This window comes from Erpetoichthys calabaricus, chromosome 2 (genome assembly GCF_900747795.2).
Source record: "Erpetoichthys calabaricus chromosome 2, fErpCal1.3, whole genome shotgun sequence".
In the NCBI taxonomy this organism is placed as follows: Eukaryota; Metazoa; Chordata; class Cladistia; order Polypteriformes; family Polypteridae; genus Erpetoichthys; species Erpetoichthys calabaricus.
In genome coordinates this window covers 6894283-6921295 of record NC_041395.2, presented here as the reverse complement: position 1 = coordinate 6921295, position 27013 = coordinate 6894283, and the positions used below count along the sequence as shown (strand labels likewise).

Genomic DNA, 27013 nt, shown 5'->3' with positions numbered 1-27013 from the left:
TAGATAGATAGACAGATTGACAGGGCACTATATGATTGATAGATAGATAGATAGATAGATAGATAGATAGATAGATAGATAGATAGATAGATAGATAGATAGATAGATAGATAGATCAACCTATACAAGATTTGAGACACTAGAGGGCATTGTGGTCAGAGAGACCATCAATAACAGAGATCAGACATTAGAGAGTAATGTTATTAGGGTTATCATCAGTAATAAAGCTCAGAAGCCAGAGAGCCATGTAGTCGAGAATACCATCAGTGACAGAGTTTAGACTCTGGACAGCATCAGTAACATACTTCAGACAATGCCAATGTAGAAATGGATAACATCAGCAGAGTTGAGACGCTAGAAGGTGATGTAGTCGGTGATACCGTCAGTAATATAGTTCAGACACTGGAGAGCGATGTATTCGGAGATATTTTCAATAACAGTTATCGTCACTAGAGGGCAGTGCAGTCAGGGGTATCAGCAGTAACAGAGTTCAGACACTAGAGGGAGATGTAAAAATGGATGACAGTGACTAAGTTCAGACACTAGAGGGCGATACAGGAATGGATACTATCAGTAGCAGAACTGAGACACTAGAGGGCAATGTAGTCAGGGATATTTTTGATAACAGATATCATCACCAGACGGCGATGTAGTCAAGGATATCACCAATAACAGAGTTCAGATACTAGAGGGTGATTTATTTGGGGATACCATCAGTGACAAAGTGACAAAGGGATAACATCAGTAGCAGAGCTGAGGCACTACAGGGAGATGTCATCCAAATCTGTAACAGAAGATGATGTAGGAATGGAGAACATCAGTAGCAGAGTTGAGACACTAGAGGGCGATGGACTCCTTTCAAGTTGCCATGGTTATTTTGAGGTAACAAAGACCAAAGATTTCTGGTCAGGTTGTTCTGCTCACTAATGATGGTACTTTACAGGGGACATTAGTTTCAAGTTTCATCAGCACACATAAGTACGAACTCCTTCTGGACTTCACACGTGTGACAATAAGGACTCTCTGTATAAATGTGTATCCCTTCTGGGATGAGGCGTTAATGGATCACCAAAGTGGCCAGTGCTGCCCCCTGCTGTTCCCCGAGAGTATCACGCCCTTTGAATTTGCTGGCCTGTTTAGTGAGTATCCCTCACAGTTCAGCCCCAATCTATGTAATAAAGCTAATACTCCCTGGTGGCCAAGAGCTGAAGGCATTTGAATTCCTTGTACCAGTTTGAAACGGCGTGTTGGAGATGGCACATTCAGAAGGCCCCCTCCATTATTATTATTCACTCGGAACCTTTCACGTGTCTGTGCATCAATTGCACTGCTGCCTTCTCACGAGCAAGTCAAACAGGCTGACCTACATTACGGCACTACGTGACACCTTGAAATTGTCATTAAAATGCAGACGCCAGTGACACCGCTGTTTGCAAACGCGCTTAGCGGAGATTAGGTGTTATGTTTAATAGGCCCCCTAAAATAAAGGAATGGCGTCAGAAGAGCTGAGCGCGCCTGCAGGACGGAGATAAGCGGCGCGACTCCTCTAATAAGCTACCTGAGTGCTCACCTTTTGAGCAGAAAGCAAACCGTTTAATGGCGCCTGGGCTGTTTAAATGTGTGACAAGGACAAGGGCGGCCGCTGACTGATCTCTTTATACACGGGCTGAGGAGCTGAAGGAGGGGGGAAGAGAGGAAAGAAAGAAAGAAAGAAAGGAAGGAAGGAGGGAAGAATTCCGCCTGTTCAGTCAGCAAACAATCGAATCTCTTCATCAGCAGAACAAGGCGGCTCAGCACAAAACACAAGTTGCATTTCAAATACGAAAAAGTTTGCAAAACGCCTCTTGAATGCAAACGTCTTGTGTCTGGGGACAGGAATGACAGGTCACGGAAAGGTTGAATAGATGGGACACCAGCCGGCGGGTCGTAGGAAGTCCGACACAAAACTCGCCTCTTGGCGTCTCTGCCAGCAAGTAACAACAAAAAAGATTCGGCTCATCGCTGTGGAATTGAGGGTCGAGTGCTGGAGCGCCGTCCTCTGGCGGGGTTTGTAAAAGACGCCTGTATCTGGACAGCCGGGCCTGTTGTGTCGCACAAACAGGAAGGGGCGGGGCTAAGTGCTCTCACTGGGCGGTGAGCAGGAGAAGCGAATGTTAGCAGCAATAATAATAATAATAATAATCACCCTTCTATCCATTATCCCACCCACTATATCCTAACTACAGGGTCACGGGGGTCTGCTGGAGCCAATCCCAGCCAACACGGGGCACAAGGCAGGAAACAAACCCTGGGCAGGGCGCCAGCCCACCGCAGTACAATACAATACAATACAATACATCCATCCATTATCAAACCCGCTATGTCCTAACTACAGGGTCATGGGGTCTGCTGCAGTCAATCTCAACATATTAGAAAAGTATTATAAGCACATGAGAAAGTGGACACTATATTTTACTAAGTATTAAGATGTAAGAGTTAGAATTAAAAAGACGTACGCCTACATCCATCCATTATCCAACCCACTATATCCTAACTACAGGGTCATGGGGGTCTGCTGGTGCCATTCCCAGCCAACACAGGGCACAAGGCAGGAAACAAACCCTGGGCAGGGCGCCAGCCCACTGCAGATAATAATAATAATGATATATTTTATTTAATAGGGGTCTTTCTTATCCCTCAAAGTCACCTTACAATGAAATTAACAACAGTAATCTCTATACACATATAAAGTCATCGTCTGTCTGTCTGTCTGACTTTTCACGAGAGGACTACTTTACGGATTCAGATCGGGTTTTTTTCTATAATTTCCTTGAACATTTTGGTTGATTTTATGACTTCTCTCATCGCTCTAAGAATCAGAGTTTGCTTGCGAGAGAGACACAGCGGGCCGAGGGCAGGGGTGCGTGGCATCAGGAGTGGGGAGCCGGGCAGGACCCTCCTCAATCATTGAATTGCTGTACCTGTCGCCACATGTTGGAGCGGACCTTCCCTCCGCTTAGCTAGCGATACCTGTTTGTTTATTGATTTTTAAAGTTTGTCCTGTTTCACTACCAGGCGGGTGGAGCCACAGGGGACGGCTAGTATACATATCAAATCCAACATCTGCCTGCTTTTCATGAGAAAACTACTTAAAAGATTTAGATTGGTTTTTTTTCTAGAATTTTCTTGAACATTCCAGTTGATTTTGCGACTTCTCTCATTGCACTAAGAATCGGAGTTCGCTTACAGGTGTGATATATTCACGCTAATCCCAGAGAGAGGCTGCAGGCCGAGGGGAGGGGGAAGTGTGACGTCAGGAGTGGGGAGCCAGGCGGGACCCTCGTCACTGTGCTGTGTCACTACTATGTGGGCGGAGCCGCCGGGGACGGCCAGTAAGTTATAACAACACAGAGGATGATAAAATCAAATAGTAATAAGGTACAAACATCAAAGATAACAGGCAGTAACTGTGTTAAATTCATAGCTGGTATGTCAGGTTATATGGAGGGCAGTTTTAAAATGTGTTATTGAGTCAAGTTGACAGATATCAGAGAGAAGACAATTCCCAACTTGAGGGGCACTATGAGCAGACACTCGAGCTCCCATAGAACAGAGTGTGACGTGCGGTACAGAAAGTCGAGCTGCAGATGAGGATCTGAGGGAACAAGAGGAGTGCAAGTCTGTACAGTCATATGAAAAAGTTTGTGACCCCCTCTCAGCCTGCATAATAATTGACTCTCCTTTCAACACTAAAGATAACAGTGGTATGTCTTTCATTTCTGAGTACTGCGGTGTTTTCCGAACAAAGATTTTTAGTGACGCAGTATTTAGTTGTATGAAATTAAATCAAATGTGAAAAACTGGCTGTGAACAGATGTGGGTCCCCTTGTCATTGTGCTGATTTGAATGTCTGTCACTGCTCAATGCTGATTGGTTGATGAGCTCGTTAAGCCTTGAACTTCATAGACAGGTGTGTCCCATCATGAGATATAAAGGGATTTAAGGTGGTCAATTACAAGTTGGGCTTCCTTCCCTTTGACTCTCCTCTGAAGAGTGACAGCATGGGATCCTCAAAGCAACTCTCCAAAGATCTGAAAACAAAGATTGTTGAGTCTCCTGGTTTAGGGGAAGGCTACAAAAAGCCATCTCAGAGGTTTAAACTGTCAGTTTCTGTAACTGTAAGGAATGGAATCAGGAAATGGAAGGCCACAGGCACAGTTGCTGTTAAACCCAGCAGGTCTGGCAGGCCAAGAAAAATACAGGAGCGGCATATGAGCAGGATTGTGAAAATGGTGACAGACAACCCACAGATCACCTCCAAAGACCTGCAAGAACATCTCGCTGCAGATGGTGTATCTGTACATCGTTGTACAATTCAGAACATCTGTATGGCAGGGTGATGAGAAAGAAGCCCTTTCTGCACTCACACCACAAACAGAGTCGCTTGTTGTATGCCAATGCTCATTTAGACAAGCCAGATTCATTTTGGAGCAAAGTGCTTTGGACTGATGAGACAAAAATGGAGTTATGTGGTCAGAACAAAAAGCGCTTTGCATGGCGGAAGAAGAACACCACATTCCAAGAAAAACAGCTGCTACCTACTGTCACATTTGGTGGAGGTTCCATCATGCTGTGGGGCTGTCTGGCTAGTTCAGGGACTGGGGCCCTTGTTAAAGTCGAGGGTCGGAATTAATTCAACCCAATATCAACAAATTGTTCAGGATAATGTTCAAGCATCAGTCACAAAGCTGAAGTTACACAGGGGTTGGATATTCCAACAAGACAATGACCCAAAACACAGTTGGAAATCTACAAAGGCATTCATGCAGAGGGAGAAGTACAATGTTCTGGAATGGCCATCACAGTCACCTGACTTGAATATCATCGAAAATCTATGGGATGATTTGAAGCAGGCTGTCCATCAAATTGAACTGAACTGGAGAGATTTGGTATGAAGAATGGTGAACAATACCTCCATCCAGAATCAGACACTCATCAGAGGCTATAGGAGGACAGCGTCTAGACCAGGGGTAGGCAACGTCGGTCCTGGAGTGCCACAGTATGTGCAGGTTTTTGTTCCAACCCAGTTCCTTAACGAGAACTCAATTATTGCTGATGAAGCACATATTGCTTAAGTGACATTTTAATGCTTCATTTTAGTGGTCTCGCTTGTTAAGGTTCTCCAACCTTAATTGCTTATTTCAATCTTAAACTGCTGCATTCAGTGTTTTAATTGCTCCTTATTAGCAATAAGATGTAAAACAGGGGTAGGCAATGTCGGTCCTGGTGAGCCGCAGTGGCTACAGGTTTTCATTCCAACCCAATTGCTTAATTAGAAACCAATCATTGCCAATCTCAGACCTTATTTAATTTTATGGCTTGTTAGTCTGTGCAATGTAAGGCTTTTATATCGTAGATTTTTTTCCTTTCCAAGGATATCATCCAAATGATATGAAGCCTAAAACAGATCATTTTCAGTCTGTCACATTTTTCTATTAAGTGTTTTATTAAATCAAACCGTGCATGATGAACACACACAGATGTGATTGGAAAAAAGCTAGCTGGAGAACTGCTGGCTGCTTTGTCTTTTACATCTTATTGCTAATAAGGAGCAATTAAAACACTGAATGCAGCAGTTTAAGATTGAAATAAGCAATTAAGGTTGGAGAACCTTAACAAGCGAGACCACTAAAATGAAGCATCAAAATGTCACTTAAGCAATATGTGCTTCATCAGCAATAATTGAGTTCTCGTTAAGGAACTGGGTTGGAACAAAAACCTGCACATACTGTGGCACTCCAGGACCGACGTTGCCTACCCCTGGTCTAGAGGACAAAAGGAGGCTCAGCTAAGTATTGATGTCATATCTCTGTTGGGGTGCCCACATTTATGCACCTGTCTAATTTTGTGATGATGCATATTGCATATTTTCTGCTAATCTAATAAACTTAATGTCACTGCTGAAATCCTACTGTGTCCATAAAGCATGTCAGATATTACAAGGAAGTTCAGCCAATGAGAAACAAAAATCCAAAGAATGAAGAGGGGGTCCCAAACATTTTCATATGACTGTTGAGAGCTTTAAATATTAAGAGCAGTATTTAGTATTGTATTTTGTATTAAACAGGGAGCCAGTGAAGTTGGGAGAGAATCAGTGTGATATGTTAAGTGGATTTAGAACAGTCTGATGTTCATAAACTGAAACAGTTCTACTGGATGTCCTTTTCCGATGCCTTTGAGGATTTTGAAGACCTGAATGAGGTCCCTACACAGTGTCTTCTACTCAAACTAAAGAGGTTTAATGCTCTGAGTCGGTCACAGTAGGCCACGTCCTTCAGTCCCATGATGCACTTGGCTGTTCTTCTCTGCAGAGCTTCAAGTGCTGCTACGTATGTCTTTCTTGTATTGTGATGACCAGAATTACACAAAGTACAGTGGACCCTCGGGTCATGAACTGCTCAGACCAGGTACAAATTGGGTTACAACCAAAACGTTTGCCAAACTTTTGCATCTGTTAACGACCACACACTCGGATGACAGACAAGCCAGTTTCCCTTCCGGTTCGTACGCGCCGGTGATTTCCGCACGTGAATTTCCCATTGGGATTAATAAAGTATCTATCTATCTATCTATCTATCTATCTATCTATCTATCTATCTATCTATCTATCTATCTATCTATCTATCTATCTATCTATCTATCTATCTATCTATCTTCAGTCTCTCCCTGTACAGTACATTGTTCTCAGTCAGATGTGCATCATGCAGAGGGACTTTACCTCCAAACTGTAACCTCCTCTCCACTCAGCTTCCTCCTCACTTTCTTCATGCCAGAACTCGACTCATGCAAGGTTCGTTTTCTTGGTTGTTTATGGTTAGTTTTTGTATAAATTATGGAGTTTTCAAATGTTAATTTTTTTCCCTGTGCTTAAAACTCATTAAAAAAAAAAGTGTTTACTACAGCGAGCGGTTTGTAAGGCTATTAGCGTGAACTCCTGCAGTGTTAGTTTTCTCTATTCAAGGTTTTCTCAGTGTTATACAATGTTTTTACATTTAGTTTACTATTATGCTGTGCATTCTATGGTTTAATTAACTGTTTTTGTGCTTAAAAATCTTTAAAAAAAATATATTTACATACAAGCCTATAGGAGAAATGACTTTGAGTCACAACCAAATCAGGTTACGACCAGAGTTCTGGAATGAATTACAGTCATGACCCGAGGTCCCACTGTACTCCAGATGTGGTCTCACTGGTGCACGTTGTTCATTTGCTTAGCTACTAATAGCTGAACTGCCTCCACTTTATCCAAATTCCCACAACTCTTTGCGTATAGCAGTGTTTCCTGACTTCACTTCTAAATGCTCTTCTCCTTGATTTCCACTGATGTCCTCAAGTACAGTGCATCCAGAAAGTATTCACAGCGCTTCATCACTTTTTCCACATTTTGTTATGTTACAGCCTTATTCCAAAATGGATTAAATTCATTTTTTTCCTCAGAATTCTACACACAACACCCCATAATGACAACGTGAAAAAAGTTTACTTGAGGTTTTTGCAAATTTATTAAAAATAAAAAAGCTGAGAAATCCCATGTCCATAAGTATTCACAGCCTTTGCCGTGAAGCTCCAAATTGAGCTCAGGTGCCTCCTGTTTCCCCTGATCACCCTTGAGATGTTTCTGCAGCTTCACTGGAGTCCACCTGTGGTAAATTCAGCTGACTGGACATGATTTGGAAAGGCACACACCTGTCTATAGAAGGTCCCACAGTTGACAGTTCATGTCAGAGCACAAACCAAGCATGAAGTCAAAGGAATTGTCTGTAGACCTCCGAGACAGGATTGTCTCGAGGCACAAATCTGGGGAAGGTTACAGAAAAATGTCTGCTGCTTTGAAGGTCCCAATGAGCACAGTGGCCTCCATCATCCATAAATGGAAGAAGTTCGAAACCACCAGGACTCTTCCTAGAGCTGGCCAGCCATCTAAACTGAGCGATCAGGGGAGAAGGGCCTTAGTCAGGGAGGTGACCAAGAACCCGATGGTCACTCTGTCAGAGCTCCAGAGGTCCTCTGTGGAGAGAGGAGAACCTTCCAGAAGGACAACCATCTCTGCAGCAATCCACCAATCAGGCCTGTATGGTAGAGTGGCCAGACGGAAGCCACTCCTTAGTAAAAGGCACATGGCAGCCCGCCTGGAGTTTGCCAAAAGGCACCTGAAGGACTCTTAGACCATGAGAAAGAAAATTCTCTGGTCTGATGAGACAAAGAATGAACTCTTTGGTGTGAATGCCAGGCGTCACGTTTGGAGGAAACCAGGCACCGCTCATCACCAGGCCAATACCATCCCTACAGTGAAGCATGGTGGTGGCAGCATCATGCTGTGGGGAACTGGGAGACTAGTCAGGATAAAGGGAAAGATGACTGCAGCAATGTACAGAGACATCCTGGATGAAAACCTGCTCCAGAGCGCTCTTGACCTCAGACTGGGGCGACGGTTCATCTTTCAGCAGGACAACGACCCTAAGCACACAGCCAAGATATCAAAGGAGTGGCTTCAGGACAACTCTGTGAATGTCCTTGAGTGGCCCAGCCAGAGCCCAGACTTGAATCCGAATGAACATCTCTGGAGAGATCTTAAAATGGCTGTGCACCGACGCTTCCCATCCAACTTGATGGAGCTTGAGAGGTGCTGCAAAGAGGAATGGGCCAAACTGGCCAAGGATAGGTGTGCCAAGCTTGTGGCATCATATTCAACAAGACTTGAGGCTGGAATTGCTGCCAAAGGGGCATCGACAAAGTATTGAGCAAAGGCTGTGAATACTTATGGACATGGGATTTCTCAGTTTTTTTATTTTTAATAAATTTACAAAAACCTCAAGTAAACTTTTTTCACGTTGTCATTATGGGATGTGGTGTGTAGAATTCTGAGGAAAAAAATGAATTGAATCCATTTTGGAATAAGGCTGTAACATAACAAAATGTGGAAAAAGTGATGAAGCGCTGAGAATACTTTCTGGATGCACTGTACGTAATTAATTGAGTTGAATGAATTTTGCTGGCTCCCCTTTGTCAATGCCTCTGAGGATTTGAAATACCTGGATGATGTCCCCACACCATCTCCTCTGCTCAGACTCAACAGGTTGAATTCTCCGAGTCGGTCACAGTAGGTCTGTCCTTCAGTCCCATGATGCATTTGGTTGTTCCCCTCCGCACTGCTTCAAGTTCTGCTAACTGCACCCAGGACTCCAGATGTGGTCTCACTGGTGCATGTTGTTCATTTGCTTAGCTACTAATGGTTAAGGTGCCCCCAATACCTCATCCAGAACCTTCTTAAAGGTTGTTCTGCTTCAACGTCACGTCTCGGTAGTTTGTTCCAGATTTGTACAACTCTTTGCATATAGCAGTGCTTCCTGGCTTCAGTCCTAAATGCTCTTCCCCTTGATTTCCACTGGTGTCCTCAAGTCACCATTAGCCTGAATGAACGTTGCTGGATCTCCTTTACCAATGCCTTTTGAGGATTTTTGAAGATCTTGATGAGGTCCCCACGCAGTTCAGCATTAAACAGGTTTAATTCTGTGAGCGTGTCACAGTAGGACGTGTCCTTAAGTCCTGGGATGCCCTCGTTTGCTGCCCTCAGCTTGGCTTATTTAAAGGCAGGTTAAGAACGCATACGAGAGGTCGAGCAGAAAGCTGTAACAGGTGGTCACCCCGTCCTCACAGAAAAGGACTTTTGTCAGCGACTGAAGGATCGATCAATCAGGCTGCCGTGATGCCTTCCAGCAGATGCCATTGCAAATCACCAGTCCCCTTGTTCAATGGTGGTCTACGCAAATGACTCCAAGGTGCTGCCAATGTCTCTGCCTCTCAAGTCTGCTCCACCAGGATGTCTTCATCAGTTGAGTTATGAGCCCCCCACCACCCCAACACACACCTGTGCTTTAGAGCTCCTTCTCCTCTGCACCATCCAACAAGAGTGGCTCTGTGCTGTTGTGACCTCCGTGTCCTCCTTCTCTAAAACTCCAGGTAAGACCCCGACATGAGTGAAGCCTTCACTTGGCCCAGCTCTATTGCTCCACAATGAGAGAATCGACAGGAACTGGGGGCCTGCATGGATCCTCAGGAGCAGCTGACGTGACTGCAGTCCCATTGTCTCCACCATCTTCTTGGTGCAGCGTTTACCCAAGACAGTTAAGGGACTTGAATCATCCCAGATTTGGTTGACAATGATGGCACCCAAGGTCCAGTGCTGGGTACACCAGAGCCCAAAATGAATTTAGTGAAGTGTAATCAACATGGGGCTCAACAAGATGCCAGGCTTTGAGCAAGCTGCTGTATAAAGATGGGAGCAGAGAAAACTGGCAACACCCTGTGCCCTGCTTGTCCTAAAAAGTGACAAGACGGTGGCCTCCTGGATGGCACTGCTGGGTCAAACAAAGCCTGAAACTGGAAAGCCTTCCTTCAGTTGCAAACACCAGTAGGCTCTTGTCCTCCATCAGCCATGGGCAAAATAAATAAAACACACACGGCCTCTGGCAGCGCCTTCCACACCAACATAAAGTTAGCAGCTCTCTCCAGATGGCTTGCTGGTTAGTGTTATGGAATATTAAAAGTGTTTTGAACTTTAAAAGCCAGTTCACCCCGTTTTGGGCCTGGTCAACCAGCAGCCTGTGGGTAGTAGTTGGGGGCTGTCTGGTCTGGGGTGAGGCCAGTTTTGGACAGGCCATTGGAGATCCTGGCCTGCTCTGGCAGCTTATTTGAAATCCTCACACCCTTTTGTATTTCATGTGCTACTTAGTCTATGCCATGGGCAGATGGCACTTCTATACGAGAGCCGTGGCAGTGGGCATCACCAGCCCTTTAAACAACTCCTCATCATGTCTCTTCTTCCCAGTTCTTGACCTCAAACATCTCATCTCCAAGAAAGTCTCTTAGATATCTTAGACTTCTCTTTGTCCACCTTGTGCCTGATGGGTAGTGTAGGAGGTGACACAGTCCATTTTTATTTCAAATCCGTCCAAAATGGAGACCACCCTATCCACACTATGATGTCTCCTGCATAGGCTGCTGCCCAAAAGGGTGGGGGACACCCAGGTAAACCCAGACAAACCTTTCTTTACTCCCCGTAACTCGTTTAACGTCTCCAACAATGAACATCCCTGTCTATTCCCTCTATTTTCTCTAAATGAGACCACCAAAAATTTTCAGTGCACTCTGAATGTCACTCTAGAGCATCATAATCTTTGAAATGAAACCAAAGGCCTCAAGGACCTTCCAACAATGGTCAGATGTTCTTTCCTGTATTCGGACCAAGAAGCTTATGGCATCTGAACGATGTCTGTAACCAGAGAGCGATTGTCATGCAGTGGTGGTCTCTTTGGTATGCTGCTGTCCTTATCAGGATGGCACACCGAGGCCATCGCTTCACTGAGTCTGAGGGCCGCCAGTGCGTCGCAGTTGATTTTACAGTCCATGCATAGCAGTGCCACGGGTCTCGACTTCTGCACAGGTCTCCTGCTCAACCATCTGAGGTGGACACAGGGCACTTTTCTTTTCAGACCCCTGCATTGGCTTCCTGTAGCAGCACAGATTAAGTTCAGATCCTTGGTGGTGACTTCGAGAGCCGTCACTGAGTCACCATCTATGCATACGGTGACACTCAAGAGGCTCAGGTCTGCTGACGAACACCATCTGGTGATCTCAAATCTCAATGCAGGCTCTTTGTCATGAGTGGAACACACTGTCCACCTCTATTTGAAATTCTGCCCCCCCCTCCATGTGTTGAAGAAGACCCTCTTTGTTTGGTGAATTTCTGTGTCACTGATGGTCGCTTTGTGAGGTTCTTCTCACTGTAACTCGCTTGTGGTTTGTTCTGAGCTCTGCACATGTGCTCATCAATTTTGTCACACTTGTTCCCAAACAGTCCCCCCCACCACGACTGAGGTCTGCCAAGCAACTAAACAGAAATGTCAATATGGAGAAGCGTCGAGTTTCAAGTCTTAACTAGCAAGTCGATGGATTCCGACTTTCTCGGTGGCTTTCTGTTTGCCGTGTCTCTGCTGTTCCTTTTTGCGTTTTTTGATATCGCCCCGTGCCCACCTGGGGCGGCTGCAAGGCTCCCCGTGTCGAGGTCTAATGAGATTAGCCTTTGGTCTTGGATAACAAAAGCCGTCCACCCGCGCACAGCTTCACGCTGATCCTGTTGCCATGGCGATGCCGCTCAAAGAGGACACGGCGCTTCGGACTTCAAAGGCGGCCGCCGCGGACAAAAGGACTTGTGTTTCAGCACGAAGGTCTGTCTGACGTTCATCGGTTCAAAGCTTCAGCAGCCCTGTCTCTGTTACTGAGTTGGGGGGGTCAGCGGCAGCAAGGAGTGCAGAACACTGACGGTGGGGGGCACAAGGGGGCATTTAGGGAGTCAGCGGTAAAGCCTTGCACTTACGGCTGTGAGCCTAGCAGGTTGGTGGGCATCTCATGGACTGGGCAGTGGGTGCACACAATGTCTTAAAGCACCACCTGCACCAGCCTCCATTTTTGAGGAACAGCATATAATCCAGTAAGCCCACCCTGATACCCTCTCCCTCCCACACCTTGTCTTACTCTTGCCCTCTGTTCCTACTTAACCAGTTTGGGCATGGCCATGAATGAAGAAAAAGGACAAAGAGGACCAAAAATGTCAGGGGATGGAACGGGATAGGACCCCCCCAACCCTCCAACTGCCAGGCCTGCTTGCCATCATGTGATTTCATTCTCTGCTAATTGTTGGAGTGGAGCACCTGTAGAAAGGTGTAGGTCAGTGCCGGGCATCCTTTAGACCTTCACTTGTAGGTAATGGTCATGACACAGGTGCCAGTGGTACCAAAGGAACAAGAGGAGACCCTGAGACTCATGTGGTTTCTTACCAGCCAAGTCATCCTAATACCTCCTCCATTTCATTTTTAAACATTGTGGAGGTCTCCTTGTCCACACAGAAAGCCTTCTGACGTTTGGTCTTGAATGCACTTTCCTTAGTCCCCACTAGGTGTCCTCAGGTATGTCACATGGTGAATAACTGTTTTGGATCAACTTGAACGTGGCGCCTGGAAATCGGAAGGACTCTGGGCAGGTCTTCACGTGATCTCCTCTACTGAGGACTAAACAGCCACTGTCCCCTCAGTCCATTGCAGTCGGACATGTTTCTGAAGTCTTGGCTGTTCTTCTCTGCTGTTTTGTCACCTAGAATTTGAGAGGATGATCGAAAGGGACACTTCCAAGGTGGCAATAGGAATGAATACATGGCACACAGAAGATTTGAATCGGGTGACATCTGCAATGTGGCACAACCCAGAGTTGATGGAAGTTGGCGAGCTACCCTTTCAGAGTGGCATTTTCTTTAGTGCACCCTGGATGCTCAAGTTCCAGTGGGCTCAGAGGACAAATGCCAGCGTGGAGAGATGTCACTTGCTAGTGGCCTTGTTTATTTGTGATTTCTGGCCACAGGACCGTAAGGATATGGGAGCTCATGACTCTGCCCGGCGGAGAGCCCGGTGCTAATAATTTAAGCTGTGCTTGTGTGTGAAGTGTCATTGAGCCCACCGGTCACTGCTACATTCCTAGGCTCTGTCCGCTTCAATCTGCTGTCCAACAGTGCCACCTACATGAATATACCGTCACTACCAAGTAAAACCAACTTTACATCATTAACATATCAGGGCAGGGTGGTGTGGTGGTTGGCCTGGCACTGAATCGCAGTGTTCAGTCTGCAAGTTCTTCTCGTGGCCTTATGAGCTTTTCCTCCGAATCACATCCAAAATCTCAAAACATGCCTGTTAGGATAAGCGGCAGCTCTAAAATGGTCTATGATGAGTGGCAGTGTGGGCAGCACAGTGTCACACTGCTTAGCTGATGTCGCATGCATTCAGTATCCAGTATTCAGTATCCCCTCATCTCCTAATGTAGAGATACAGTAGATAGATAGGTAGATGTGAAAGGCACTATAAGATAGATAGATATGTGAAAGGCACTATATGATAGATAGATAGATAGATATGTGAAAGGCACTATATGATAGATAGATAGATAGATAGATAGATAGATAGATAGATAGATAGATAGATAGATAGATAGATAGATAGATAGATAGATATGTGAAAGGCACAATATGATAGATAGATAGATAGATAGATAGATAGATAGATAGATAGATAGATAGATAGATAGATATGTGAAAGGCACTATATGATAGATAGATAGATAGATAGATAGATAGATAGATAGATAGATAGATAGATAGATATGTGAAAGGCACTATATGATAGATAGATAGATAGATAGATAGATAGATAGATAGATAGATAGATAGATAGATAGATAGATAGATAGATAGATAGATATGTGAAAGGCACTATATGATAGATAGATAGATAGATAGATAGATAGATAGATAGATAGATAGATAGATAGATAGATAGATAGATAGATAGATAGATAGATAGATAGATAGATAGAAAGGCACTACATAATAGATGGATTTTGCATGATATTCGTAAGAGAAGTGCTAATGTTTGTGATTTTCCAACTGTTGGAATGACAAATGCAATGCATTTTATTACAACAAATACAGTATTTGTGGTCGCCATCTGTTGGAACGACAAACTCCATACATCTTAATATGACATGAATTACAAAATGCATTCCAGCAGATGGTGCACTGCAAATGTTAATGCTGAATACACTGAGGTCTATGTTGATTATTTGGATTCTTTAGTACAGCTAGTACCAAATTAGCTGTTTATTTCACTTTGGGTCTCATAGACACCTTTAACAGTAAGGGTCTGTTTACTTATCATCTTGGGGGGTTACTGGTGGTACCCGTCTCAGACCTCATCTCGATTGTCGCTGTGCGTTTCTGTATTGTGCTTTGAATCCTGGACTGCCTGTGTTCGTGTCCCCTGTTGCTCCGTATTCAGTATGACTTCTTGCTTATCACTGTGGCTCAGCATCTTGTATTCTTATCAATTCTAATTCTTGGTCACTGCATTGCCTTCTGCAATTTTCTTGATGCCCAGCAGATGTCGCTGCTCTTCTTTTTATTTCCGCCATTATCGATCAATTTGCCATCCTTTATTTACATGTAACAAAGTTTGATGTTTAATGATCAATAAACACAATGCTTACACTTGATTAAGAATTCTGAATATGTGACTGCTTGTTTTTATGACTTTCAAAGTTTAATTTCGCACAAAGGAGGCCTCAGTATAAAATCAGAAATTTCGTCAGCTTTCCTCAACCTCGGCTGCCTGCCTTCTGCTGTCTGGACATCCACCGCTGTTATTGCTTGCTGGATTTTAATTGAGTTATTTTCAAGTAACTTGTGCTACACGGCATATTGTAGTCTACTGCAGTAAACCCTCCGCTCGATGACCAGATGTCTTTCACGTGTGACACGGTCTCGTTTATTTCCTAATTATTCAGTTAGTCTTTGTTTGCTACAGCAGCCTCTCATCTCTTCACGTAGCCCCCTTATCGTGTTCTGCTTTCCAGCTCACCAGAAACTTGAAAGTCCACCTTACAAAGTTGGACTGAGGAGTCGCAGTGGAGTTGTCACTATCAACTGCCGGGCAGTGTTCAGAAGCCATTAAGAAGGCTAACAGAATGTCGGGTTATATAGCGCCCTGCTGTCACCTTCTTTTAAGTCTGACCTGGGAGTCCTTCCAGCACTGTGGCATTGCATGTTAGAAGCACATCTGTGTCTGGCAGAAAGCAGGGAGATCTACACCCTGGCAGTGCCCAAGGAACCCAACAGGGCCGTGCTTCTGAACTCCTAGTTACATGCAGCCCTGTGGGGATCCCAACTGGGACCAGTCCAGAGGGACATTGTCAAGTGTTCTTCATTTCCAGCCTGGCCCAGTACATCCTCTATTCTTTAACATTGACTGAGATAAGGATTGAAAATCATCCCAGCTGAGTTGCACCTCCATTCATGCTGTCCTTCCATTACAGCATTCTGGTTGGACAAGTTATCATCCTCCATCCCAGTGGGGATGTCCATTCCTGCTCTTTCCTCGTCATTCATCCCCTGTAGACTACTGCAATGCGGTGTTCACTGGATGTTCAAACTGTTCTTTATACAGCCTTCAGTTAATACAAAATGCTGCTGCAAGAATTATTACAAGAACAAGAAAATACGAACACATAACCCCAGTCCTCAAGTCCTTACACTGGCGCCCAGTTGAGTTTAGAGCAGATTTCAAAATCCTCCTTTTAACATATAAAGACTTAAATGGCCGAGGTCCGGCTTACTTGTCTGAACTTATGACTTACAAAGCAGAGCGCACATTAAGATCTCAAGATGTTGGTCTGCTGAGGATTCCAAGGATTAATAAAAATAATAGTGGGAGGTCGAGCTTTTAGTTACAGGGCCCCCTAAACTGTGGAGTGGTCTGCCTGCTACTATAAGAGATGCCCCTTCAGTCTCAGCTTTTAAAGACTCACAACTTCAGTTTAGCACACCCTGACTAGAGCTGCTGATTAACTGTACAGACTGCATCTCTGTTGTTAGTCATTAGCACTTAAACATAAGTAACATGATAGTTAGAATTGGATACTAACCCTCACCTATTCTGTTTCACTTCTCGGTACTCAAATGTGGCACTTGGTGCCACGGCCCACCTGCCAAGTTGTTTTGCCTGCCTAAGATAAAGTCATCTCTGATGGAGGATCACAGGAATCATGGGAAAGAGGGGTCCTTTCATCGGATTGGCTGGCCCAGTGCTGACTCAGCTCTGGAATAGCCAATAGGGGGAGGCGGCTTGATGGCTGAGATCTCCAGGACTCTGAGCAAATCCAAATCATATTATGGGATGTCATCTACTGTTAAATTCTGCTCCGTACTTGTAAAATTTTTATTTTTATACTGTATTGAGGATTTGTTCTGTTCTGTGTATTGTATTGACCCCCTTTTCTTTATGACACCCACTGCACGCCCAACCTACCTGGAAAGGGGTCTCTCTTTGAACTGCCTTTCCAGAGGTTTCTTCCAATTTTTTTCCCTACAAGGGTCTTTTCTTGTCTTCTTAGAGAGTCGAGGCTGGGGGGGCTGTCAAGAGGCATAGACTGTTAAAGCCCATTGTGACACTTCTTGTGTGATTTTGGGCTATAGAAAAATAAATTGTATTGTATTGTATTGTAGCCCTGAATCAGCCTAGTCGCTCTCCTCTGGACCTTCTCTAGTGCTGTTATGTCCTTTTTATATCCTGGAGACCCAAACTGCACACAGGACTCCAGATGAGGCCTCACCAGTGTGTTATAAAGCTTGAGCAGAACCTCCTGTGACTTGTACTCCACACATCAAGGCGCTATATAAACTGACATTCTGTGAGCCTTCTTAACGGCTTGTCTGACAGTTGATCATGTCGAGTCCACCACGACTCCTAAATCCTTCTTATAAAGTGGACTTCTGATTTTCAGACCCCCCATTGTGTATTCAACTCTAATGCTTTATTTTCAACGTTGTGATGGTCTGGGTGGGCTCCATGCTCCCTGTTCCTTGTGAGAGTCTTTCCAAACTGGCACCATCAATAGTCATGTACCCAGATGAGCTGGGCAGATGAGGACACAAACATCCTGCAAGGGGCTGGTGCCAGTGCCCGAGTGCTTTAATTTAACATCAAATCCACAGCAATGGTGTCCAAAGAGCAGCACATAATGTTGTTCCAGTTAATAAATAAATAATCCAATACAATCAAAGTGATGGTGGAGGTTAAAAGCCATCCAATTAATAAACCATAAAAGCGAGGTTAACATCCAAGGCAGTCCCTTAAAAGTCATGAGCTCCAGTCGCTGTGTCCTCCGCTTACCCGGCCTGGGCTCCTGCAGCCAGAGAGGACATCCTCCCGACACGTACCTGGCACAGGTCCCCCATTGCCTGGCCCTCGTGGTCCATGGGGCGCCACACTGAGCTGCACGTCTCCCTCCGCCTGTCATATCGGGTCACTGTGGCATAGCGGGCCGTTTTCATAAATAATCCATTGGCCGGCTCATTCTCTGTGGGCGCGGGGAGTTGGTGCAGTGGGATGTGATGCACCCACACGTGACACTGCGCTCTTTTTCAATTGTTCATCGGCTTCCTGCGGTGTGCGACTGAGACGCTGTGCCCACGGAGCCTTACAAGAACAAGAGAAAAGGGGAAACAATGAGAAACGAAAGACAGAAAAAAGGACGGAGGTTACGGAAAGGAAGAAGAGAGGCAGGAGTGGTGTTTAGAGAGAGAAGCGGGGGGGACGGGAATCGGGTGGGCAGCACTCAAGGAGGGGACTCGGGGGTCACTGCTGTTGTGCGATTTGGGAGCAGGAGTGATCATCACGCTCGGGTGGAGCCAGCGGTGGGAGCATGGCACGCTACCGCCGGGTGGGGCCTGGAAAGGCAGCAGGGGGCGCAGGAGTGCGTGGATAGGGTGGCAAGGAACGCGGGCCTGGACTGAAGGGGGTCCGCACCTGTTGGTTGACATCACTCCATGCTGTGAGGTCCAAGTAGGATAAACTTTAAAAGAGACTCCTGCATTGTTTTAACCTCGTTTTTATTGGATGATTTATTTGCATTTTTCTGGACGTTTTTATGGATTATTTATTTATTGACAGTCTGGAGCGCTGCACTTTGGACACTATTAGGATTTTTATGTTTTTAAACTAGAGGGTTCTGCCCCCTGCTCACTTCGCTCGCCAACCCCCGGGTTTGGTTACCCAGATATACAATTTAAAGAGATTGTTATTTTCATGGGAATTGTTACATGTGCATTAGTTTCACTTTTATTTTTAAACTTTACTAAAAACAGTCAGTCAGTCAGTCAGTCAGTCAGTCAGTCAGTATCCAACCCGCTATATCCTAACACAGGGTCACGGGTGTCTGCTGGAGCCAATCCCAGCCAGCACAGGGCGCAAGGCAGGAACAAACCCTGGGCAGGGCACCAGCCCACCACAGGGCACACACACACACACACACCAAGTACACACTAAGGACAATTTAGGATCGCCAATACACCTAACCTGCATGTCTTTGGACTGTGGGAGGAAACCCACGCAGACACGGGGAGAACATGCAAACTCCACGCAGGGAGGACCTGGGAAGTGAACCTCAGGTCTCCTTACTGCGAGGCAGCAGTGCCACCACTGTGCCATCATGCCACCCCACATGCAGGCCCTTAGTTAGGTTCCAAACTTATGGGAATGTCCCCTTGGGATTAATAAAGTATCTATCTATCTATCTATCTATCTATCTATCTATCTATCTATCTATCTATCTATCTATCTATCTATCTATCTATCTATCTATCTATCTATCTATCTATCTATCTATCTATCTATCTATCATATACTGCCTTTCACATTATCTATCTATCTATCTATCTATCTATCTATCTATCTATCTATCTATCTATCTATCTATCTATCTATCTATCTATCTATCTATCTATCTATCTATCTATCAAACAAGGGAAGGACAGGATTCCGTGTCATCTCTAACATACAGAAATAGTACAATTCCCATTTTCATAGTTGTCCCTGTTTGCTAACTTTGGCCTGGCCTGTACATGTGAGTGGATTTATACAATAATTATTGTACAGAGCACGGTGACATTAAACTTATATTCTTACACTGTGGCTGCAGGTTTTCATTCTCACCCTTTTCTTAATGAGTGACCTGTTTTTGCTGCTAATTAACTTCTTTTGAATTCATTTTAATTGACTTGCTCTTGAAGACTCGGACCCCTTAATTGTTTCTTTTTCCTTAATTAGCAGCCAAACAATAATGTGATACGAAATGAGCCAAAGCAACTGGTGTCCTTCACACAATATCTGAAAATAAAGAAAGGTGAAGGTCTCAGGAATGTCGATCTGCTCGGGTCCCCAGAACACTTAGAAAAGAGAAAATCCACAATTTCGGACATGTCTGCTAATGCACCACCAGAGCAGCAACAAGCCACGTAATTAAAGAATGAGTTTAATTAATGACAGGAATTGGCACCTCATTAAGCAGCTGGTTGGAGTGAAATTGGTTGGAGTTTGAGGCCCTGACTCAGCTGGTCTTCTGTTGGCTCCCTCACGTCACAATTCAGAACAACGATGAAGAAATTCAGGGGATCAAATCTTAAAAAAGCAATTCAATTCAAATTGAAAGTTAATTACCGTATTTACCCGTGTACCACGCACAGATTTTTTCCCGAAAATTAGCATTAGAAAATCAGGTGTGCGTCATACACAAGGACATTTTTTTCTGTAATGTTTACTTCTTCTGCTTGGGCTCTCTCGCTCACTCTTCCTATACTCACCTATACTATACCTATTCCTATTCTCATCCGTTGCTGCTGAGCTCTTGGGATAATTTCTGGGCAGATTCTCCACATGTTCTCCATTTGGAGATGACGGCTTTCACTGCAGTGCCATAAAAACGGCGTTGACATCTTTTTCCGGATCGGTTAGTCTCGACAGCTTTGTCCTCACCCCTAACTGAAGTTCCGTTGTTGCGGGCCTCATGTTCTTGGTGCTGAGGGTCCGTACAGGGTGAGGTTTACAATTCACAGGCCAGCTGAGTTGAATTATCCAAGGACTTTGGTCAGCTGTTTGAATAAGGACCGAAGGGGGCAATTACCTTTTCACACAGGCAGTACTGCGGTTGAATTTTTGTATCCCTTAAATATATTAGGTAGCAATTTAGAAACTTCAAGTCCATTTATTTTATCTACTATTACATGTTGTCTTAAACTTATGAAGCCATTCATTGTGACATATATGCAAAGATAGAAGGGGCAAATACTTTTTCACAGCACTGTAAAATAACGAAGCTCCTTACTGCCACCTACTGGATTTCTTATTGCTTATTAAATCCCTATAGTGCTGGTCCTAGCTGCTGTCCCCTCTACAAGCACATGCATTAGCGCCCCCTGCTAGAAGTGTGCAGAGTCAGAGGTCATATAGCGCCCCCTCTATGGTGCCCTCTGTTGCCCCTTCTGACTTCTCTTAATATTACTATGCAGTGTGGCATACTGGTTACAGCTCTGGACTTCAAACTGAGGGTGTGGGTTCAAATCCCACTACTGACACCACTAAGCCACTTCACCTGTCTGCGCTCCAACTGGAGTAAAACAAAAGAAATGGAGCCGATTGGATCACAAATGATGTTAAGGGGTCCGCCAAATAATAAATAATAATAGGCAAACAAATGGGGACCACGTAGTGGTTTGCTGCTCCTCTCATCCAAATACCAGACGTGCATGCAGATGCGGACCCTCGCTGAGCGACACCACAACACAAAAGGCCGTCCTCCCGGTGACGTCAAAATGACTTCTTCTCTCAGTTCATGCACAAGGCATCTGGAGATGTGGATTAACGCTTCTGGGATTTAGGAGAATAAATAAACCGAAAGCAGCCAGAGCAATGAATATAAATGACTTGTGTTCTCAAACTGATGTTTATCACAAGTGTTTGCTGTCATTTTTTTATTTGTTATTTTAGACTTTGAATAAATAGCTTTAAAAAAAATGCAGCTTTGATCTTCAAACTGGCGTGTTAGGAAAACAGCTGACATCCAAACTGCCGTGCCGAGAGCTAATAAGGCGTAGCAGCAGCACCGCGGGTACCGATGTCGCCTCGCTGCATTTGGAGCAGCCTCATGGGCTCCCCATGTCTGACATCTCAGAGACGTGACTTTACGGTGGCTTCATTCTGTCCCATCTGGGGGTTGGCCTCAACCTTGCATCCTCTACTGTCACCAAAGGCCCTGATGACTGGGACGAGTGACTTTATAAAATGGACAGGTGGACCTTCTAATGTATATCGGCAGCAACCAAAGGGGGGGGGGTCCAATTTATAATAACAAGCTCACCTCACCTGGGGGCCTCCACACAGACAGTGGCCAGGGGTGGCGCCGCTCTGACACGGAGTGCACTCACTTCTCCCTTTTTGTAATTTGCTCGTATTTTCTTTTTTAAATGGTGTCCTGACGAGCTAGCATTACTCATATGGTGTCTGTCTGTTATTGTCTTTGTATTACGCATTTCACATCTGTCTACCTGTGCGATATTCCTTTTTTGTACAGTACTTATATGTTACGTATATACTGCCTTTTATATACAGTATACCTATAATATAGTTATGTTAGGTTAGGTTAGCCTTTATGGTCTCTCTTAAGAGAAATGTGTCCTGACATTTGAGGGAACACATGTGTCCCAGTCACATACAGATCACTTACACTAAATACATTACACCAAAAATACTGCACCTTGACTTTCACAAAATAATTATCTATAATATAGTGCTTTGTCCCTCTATCAGATAGTCTTTCATATTTACATATGTATATAATTAGATCTGTAATATTGGGTTTTCCCCCCATATCAGATATAGCACCTTTCATGTCTATTTATCTGTAAGTCACAGAGTGCCTTTGCATTTCTCTATTGATTATATGACACCTTTCCTGTCTATCAAACAGTGGCCTTCTTATCATATAGTGCCTTTCATATCCATCTCTCTATCTAATCATTACTTAGTGCTTTTCATATTTGTATATTCATTATATAACACCTTTCATATCTATCTGGTCATTGTATAGTGCCTTTCATATTTTCCTGTTCTTTATATAGTGCCTTTCCTATATATTATATGGTGTATTATCTATTAACATTAGATGTGCCATCTGTTAGAATGACAAATAAAATTTACTTATGTTACAACAAATGCTTAGGATGCACCTCCTGTTGGAATGACAAATGCAAAGCATGTGTCTCTGTTATATGCCACTTGATATTGGATTGATAAAAGTGGTGTTAATGTTTGTGATGCACCATCTGTTGGAATGACAAATGCAATGCATTTATTACTACAAATGCTTGTGATGTGCCCCCTGTTGGAATGACAAATGCAAAGCATATGTCTGTTATAAGACACTTGATATGGGATTGATAAAAGCAGTGTTAATGTTTGTGATGGGCCATCTGTTGAAATAACAAATGCAATGCATTTATTACTACGAATGCTTGTGATGTGCCACCTGTTGGAATGACAAGTGCAAAGCATATCTCTGTTGTATGCCATTTGATATGGGATTGATAAAAGTGGTGTTAATGTTTGTGATGCGCCACCTATTGGAATGACAAATGCAAAGCATATGTCTCTGTCATATGCCACTTGATTTAGGATTAATAAAAGCAGTTTTTATGTTTGTGATGCGCCACCTCTTGGAATGACAAGTGCAAAGCATATGTCTCTGTTGTATGCCATTTGATATAGGATTGATAAAAGCAGTGTTAATGTTTCTAATGTGTCATCTGTTGGAATAACAAATGCAATGTGTTTATTACTACAAATGCTTGTGATGCACCCCCGGTTGGAATGACAAATGCAAAGCATGTGTCTCTGTTATATGCCACTTGATATGGGATTAATAAAAGCAGTGTTAATGTTTGTGATGCGCCACCTGTTTGAATGACAAGTGTAAAGCATATGTCTTTGTTATATGCCATTTGATTTGGGCTTTTTATTGTTTTGTGACACACTCTGTGTTGGAATGACTAGAGACACAGCAACCAGACTGACACACCTTTGATTAAAGTGGATTTGGTGTACGGTTCATCACATAACCAATCCTGGTGTGTAATAGAGCCTTACCATTACATCAAATCACTACACACAGTATATACAGTACATGCCCCTGGTTGAAATGCTCCCAGATGCCCATCACCGTCCACAAAGTCTGGAATATGTTGATTCCATCTGAGAGGCACAGGGTCACTGTAAGGTGCAGCCATCAGTTTATTGACCTGCTCTGCTCACCTTCTAACTTCTGATACGCGCTTTTCCTATGGTGCTTGGTAGATTAAACGTGAAGTAACTGCAAAGGGCTTAAAAATAAGAGAGAGAGAGAAGTGAAAGAGACGGGCACTGAAATGCACACCAAGGCGCCGTCAGGCCCCCCCACACACACATATTCACAGTGCCAATTATGGCGGAGGACGCTAATTATGCGAGTGTCTCCGGTGGAGTGACAATGACGCGCCACTTTGGGGCCTTGTTCATCCTGTTTCACTGATCAGTGTATTCAGCCGTTAAGGGAAAGAAAATGAAACAACATGAAACGCGGGTGTGCAGATTTGGAGGAGAAAAAAGAAGAAAACCAATCAGCAGCTTGGGGTGGGGGGGCGAGGTGGGGGCTGAGAAAGTCTGGGAGGCTCATTCCCTGGACTCTGATGGAGCCGAGTCTTCTGAGCTGATGACAGTCGAGTCCCGTCACTCATCACTTAGGTCTGCCGTTGTCAGAGAGAGATGGATAGAAAAGGCAGAGACCACCAAGGAACGAAGGGCGGAGCACAAAGTGACCTCAGCCTGTAGGACATCAGCCTTCAAATTCACGGCCAATGCCAGGGAGGTACTGAGACTTCAGATGGCACGGCTTAATGTCCTTGGCATAAAGTGAGCAAACATGGTGAACCGAAGAGACCCCAAACCACCACCTCATGTGGAATAATTCAACCCAAGTTTGATATTCTCGGCTGGGTTTGAGGTCATTTACAGTACGTCATGACGTCAGTGTGGGTGGTGACCCCAGGGGGCACATCTCCATTAGGGGCTTCATGAAGGCATCATCTCAAACTGCCCGACTTGGGCTGAATGTTTCCATGTGAGCCTGTGGAGGTCTTTTAGTAACAATGTGAAGAACAAAGGCAACAATGGAGTGCTGGAAACATCACAGGTGGTCTGAAAGCCGGGGTCCCTAACTAATGGAACCTTTGGGGGGACATCCCGCTTGCACTTCTTTTCTGTCAGTGCTTTGCAAAGGAGTCTGAGGTGACTGAGGTGTCCATTTTACGATCACAGCACTGACCCATTTTCAATTCTTGTTTTACAGAAGCCGTCCCAGGACAGGACTTTGTGACGCTGGATTACCGGCTTCGCTACCACCCCACCATCACGTACGCGGTCATCGGCAGTGCCGTCATATTTGTGTTAGTGGTGGCCCTGCTGGCCCTGGTTCTGCATCACCAGCGCAAGCGAAATGTCCTCCTACCCCGAGTGGCGGCGCCCCTTCACCGCCTGCACCAACCTCTGCTGCTCTCCCGCCTGGTTATCCTGGACCAGCCGCAGCCTTGTCCGACCAGCGCCAGCGCCGCCTCATACAGTCCATCACGGGGCATCCAGCTGCTGTCTGGGACCTTCTACCACTGTGACCTGGCCATGGAGACCCCTCCTTCATACTCACAAGCGGCCCTCGACCACAGGTAAGGACGGTCATTTGTGACAGCCGGGCTCAGTTCACTTGGTTTAGATGAACTTGTGCACGGGTTTAGTTCTTATTATTAGTATTCCAATTGTTATTATTATTTGAACCATTATTATTATCCAAGGGGAAATACAATTGGCTCCATTTCTTTAGTTTTTCCACTTGGAGTACAGGCAGGTGAAGCCATTTGCTCATCACGCAGGTGTCAGTAGTGGGGATTTCAAATCCAAATCCACCACACCACACTGCCTCCGACCCTCCTGCCCTGTGCCCAATGCTCACCTGGATGGCTTCCTGTTACTTCCACTCTTGTAATGAAAAACAGAAAATGAGTGGCCAGACTAACGCTCATGTGTGAGGGGACAACAGATTCAATTCAGGCCACCAGAGACCAACAGCCTTCTACAAAGGGTCCTTAACTGTCACTCCTTGCATGTGCTGATCAAAATATAACATGTCACCCCTCTCCAGCACCATCATTAGTCAGCAGAGGAACTTGACCGCAGTACTAAACTGCCTCTCACTATATATGTACTATATAGTGCCTTTCACAGCCTTGCACCCTATACTTGCTGGAATGTCTCCAGCTGCCCCACAACCCTGCTCTGGTAAAGGAGACAGATGGATAGTGACAGCCATCTTTATTTACAAATCTGGTATGTTGTGCCTGTTATGTCTGCCCATCTCTCTAATATATTGAGCCATTCATGTCTACATTTATCTGTTATTTAGTGCCATTTATGTTTACCTGTCTGCCATATAGTGCCCTTTGTCAATGTTATGGACGGCCTTTTATGGCTCTCTTTCTATCTACTACATAGTACCTGTTATGTCTACTTGTCTATGTTAGATAGACATAAAGGGCATTATACTGTATATCTACTATATAGTGCCATTCAAGTTTATTTATCTATCTTAGATATTGTTTAATACTTATGAAAGGAAATATATAGTAAATAATCTGTGGTGTATAGTGCCCCTTATAACTATCTCTATTATATAGTGCCTTTCTTGTCTAATAATCTGTGTAGTTCCTTTATAACACTATCTGTCTACTGTATAGTGCCTTTCATGATCATTGATCTTATATTGCCTTTTATGTTTATCTATCTTGCCTTTATTTCTACTTTAATGATCATTTAATGCCTATTCTTCTATCTGTGATATGCCTACCATATTGTGCCTTTTATTTCTGTTTCTCTGCATTATAGTGCCCTTCATGTCTATTCACCTGCTATGTTGTGCCTTTTATGATAACCTATTTAATCTTCTCTATAGTATCTTTCATGGTTATTAGATATCTATTTTATATAGTGCCTTTTATGTCTTTTAATCTACTCTATAGTGCCTTTCCTGGGCATTTATCTTTTATTGGCATTTATATCTATTATATCACACCTTTAACAACTATTTATCACCTTTCACTCTATTGTATAGTGCCATTCTATCTATCTATCTATCTATCTATCTATCTATCTATCTATCTATCTATCTATCTATCTATCTATCTATCTATCTATCTATCTATCTATCTATCTATCTATCTATCTATCTATCTACCAGCTTATCCTGCCAACTACACTATCTATCTATCTATCTACATATCCTCCCAACTATGCTATCTATTTATTATATAGTGCCTTTCTATCTATCAATCTATCCATTATATAGTGCCTTTCACCCTATCTATTATATAGTATCTTTCATATCTATCATCTTATCCTGCCAACTATGCTATCTATCTGTCTACAGTATATCTTAAGTACAGGGTCACGGGGGTCTGCTGGAG

The 27013-nt window shown here is 44.2% G+C and overlaps 1 protein-coding gene across 1 annotated transcript in view; it reads left to right on the top strand.

The window, feature by feature from the left end:
• ldlrad3 (low density lipoprotein receptor class A domain containing 3) overlaps positions 1-27013 on the top strand; it is a 109545-nt gene that overhangs the window by 72671 nt on the left and 9861 nt on the right. The window contains exon 5 of the mRNA XM_051923621.1: positions 24853-25222. Within this exon, the coding sequence (XP_051779581.1) occupies positions 24853-25222 (370 nt within the window). The remainder of the gene's footprint in view (positions 1-24852; positions 25223-27013) is intronic.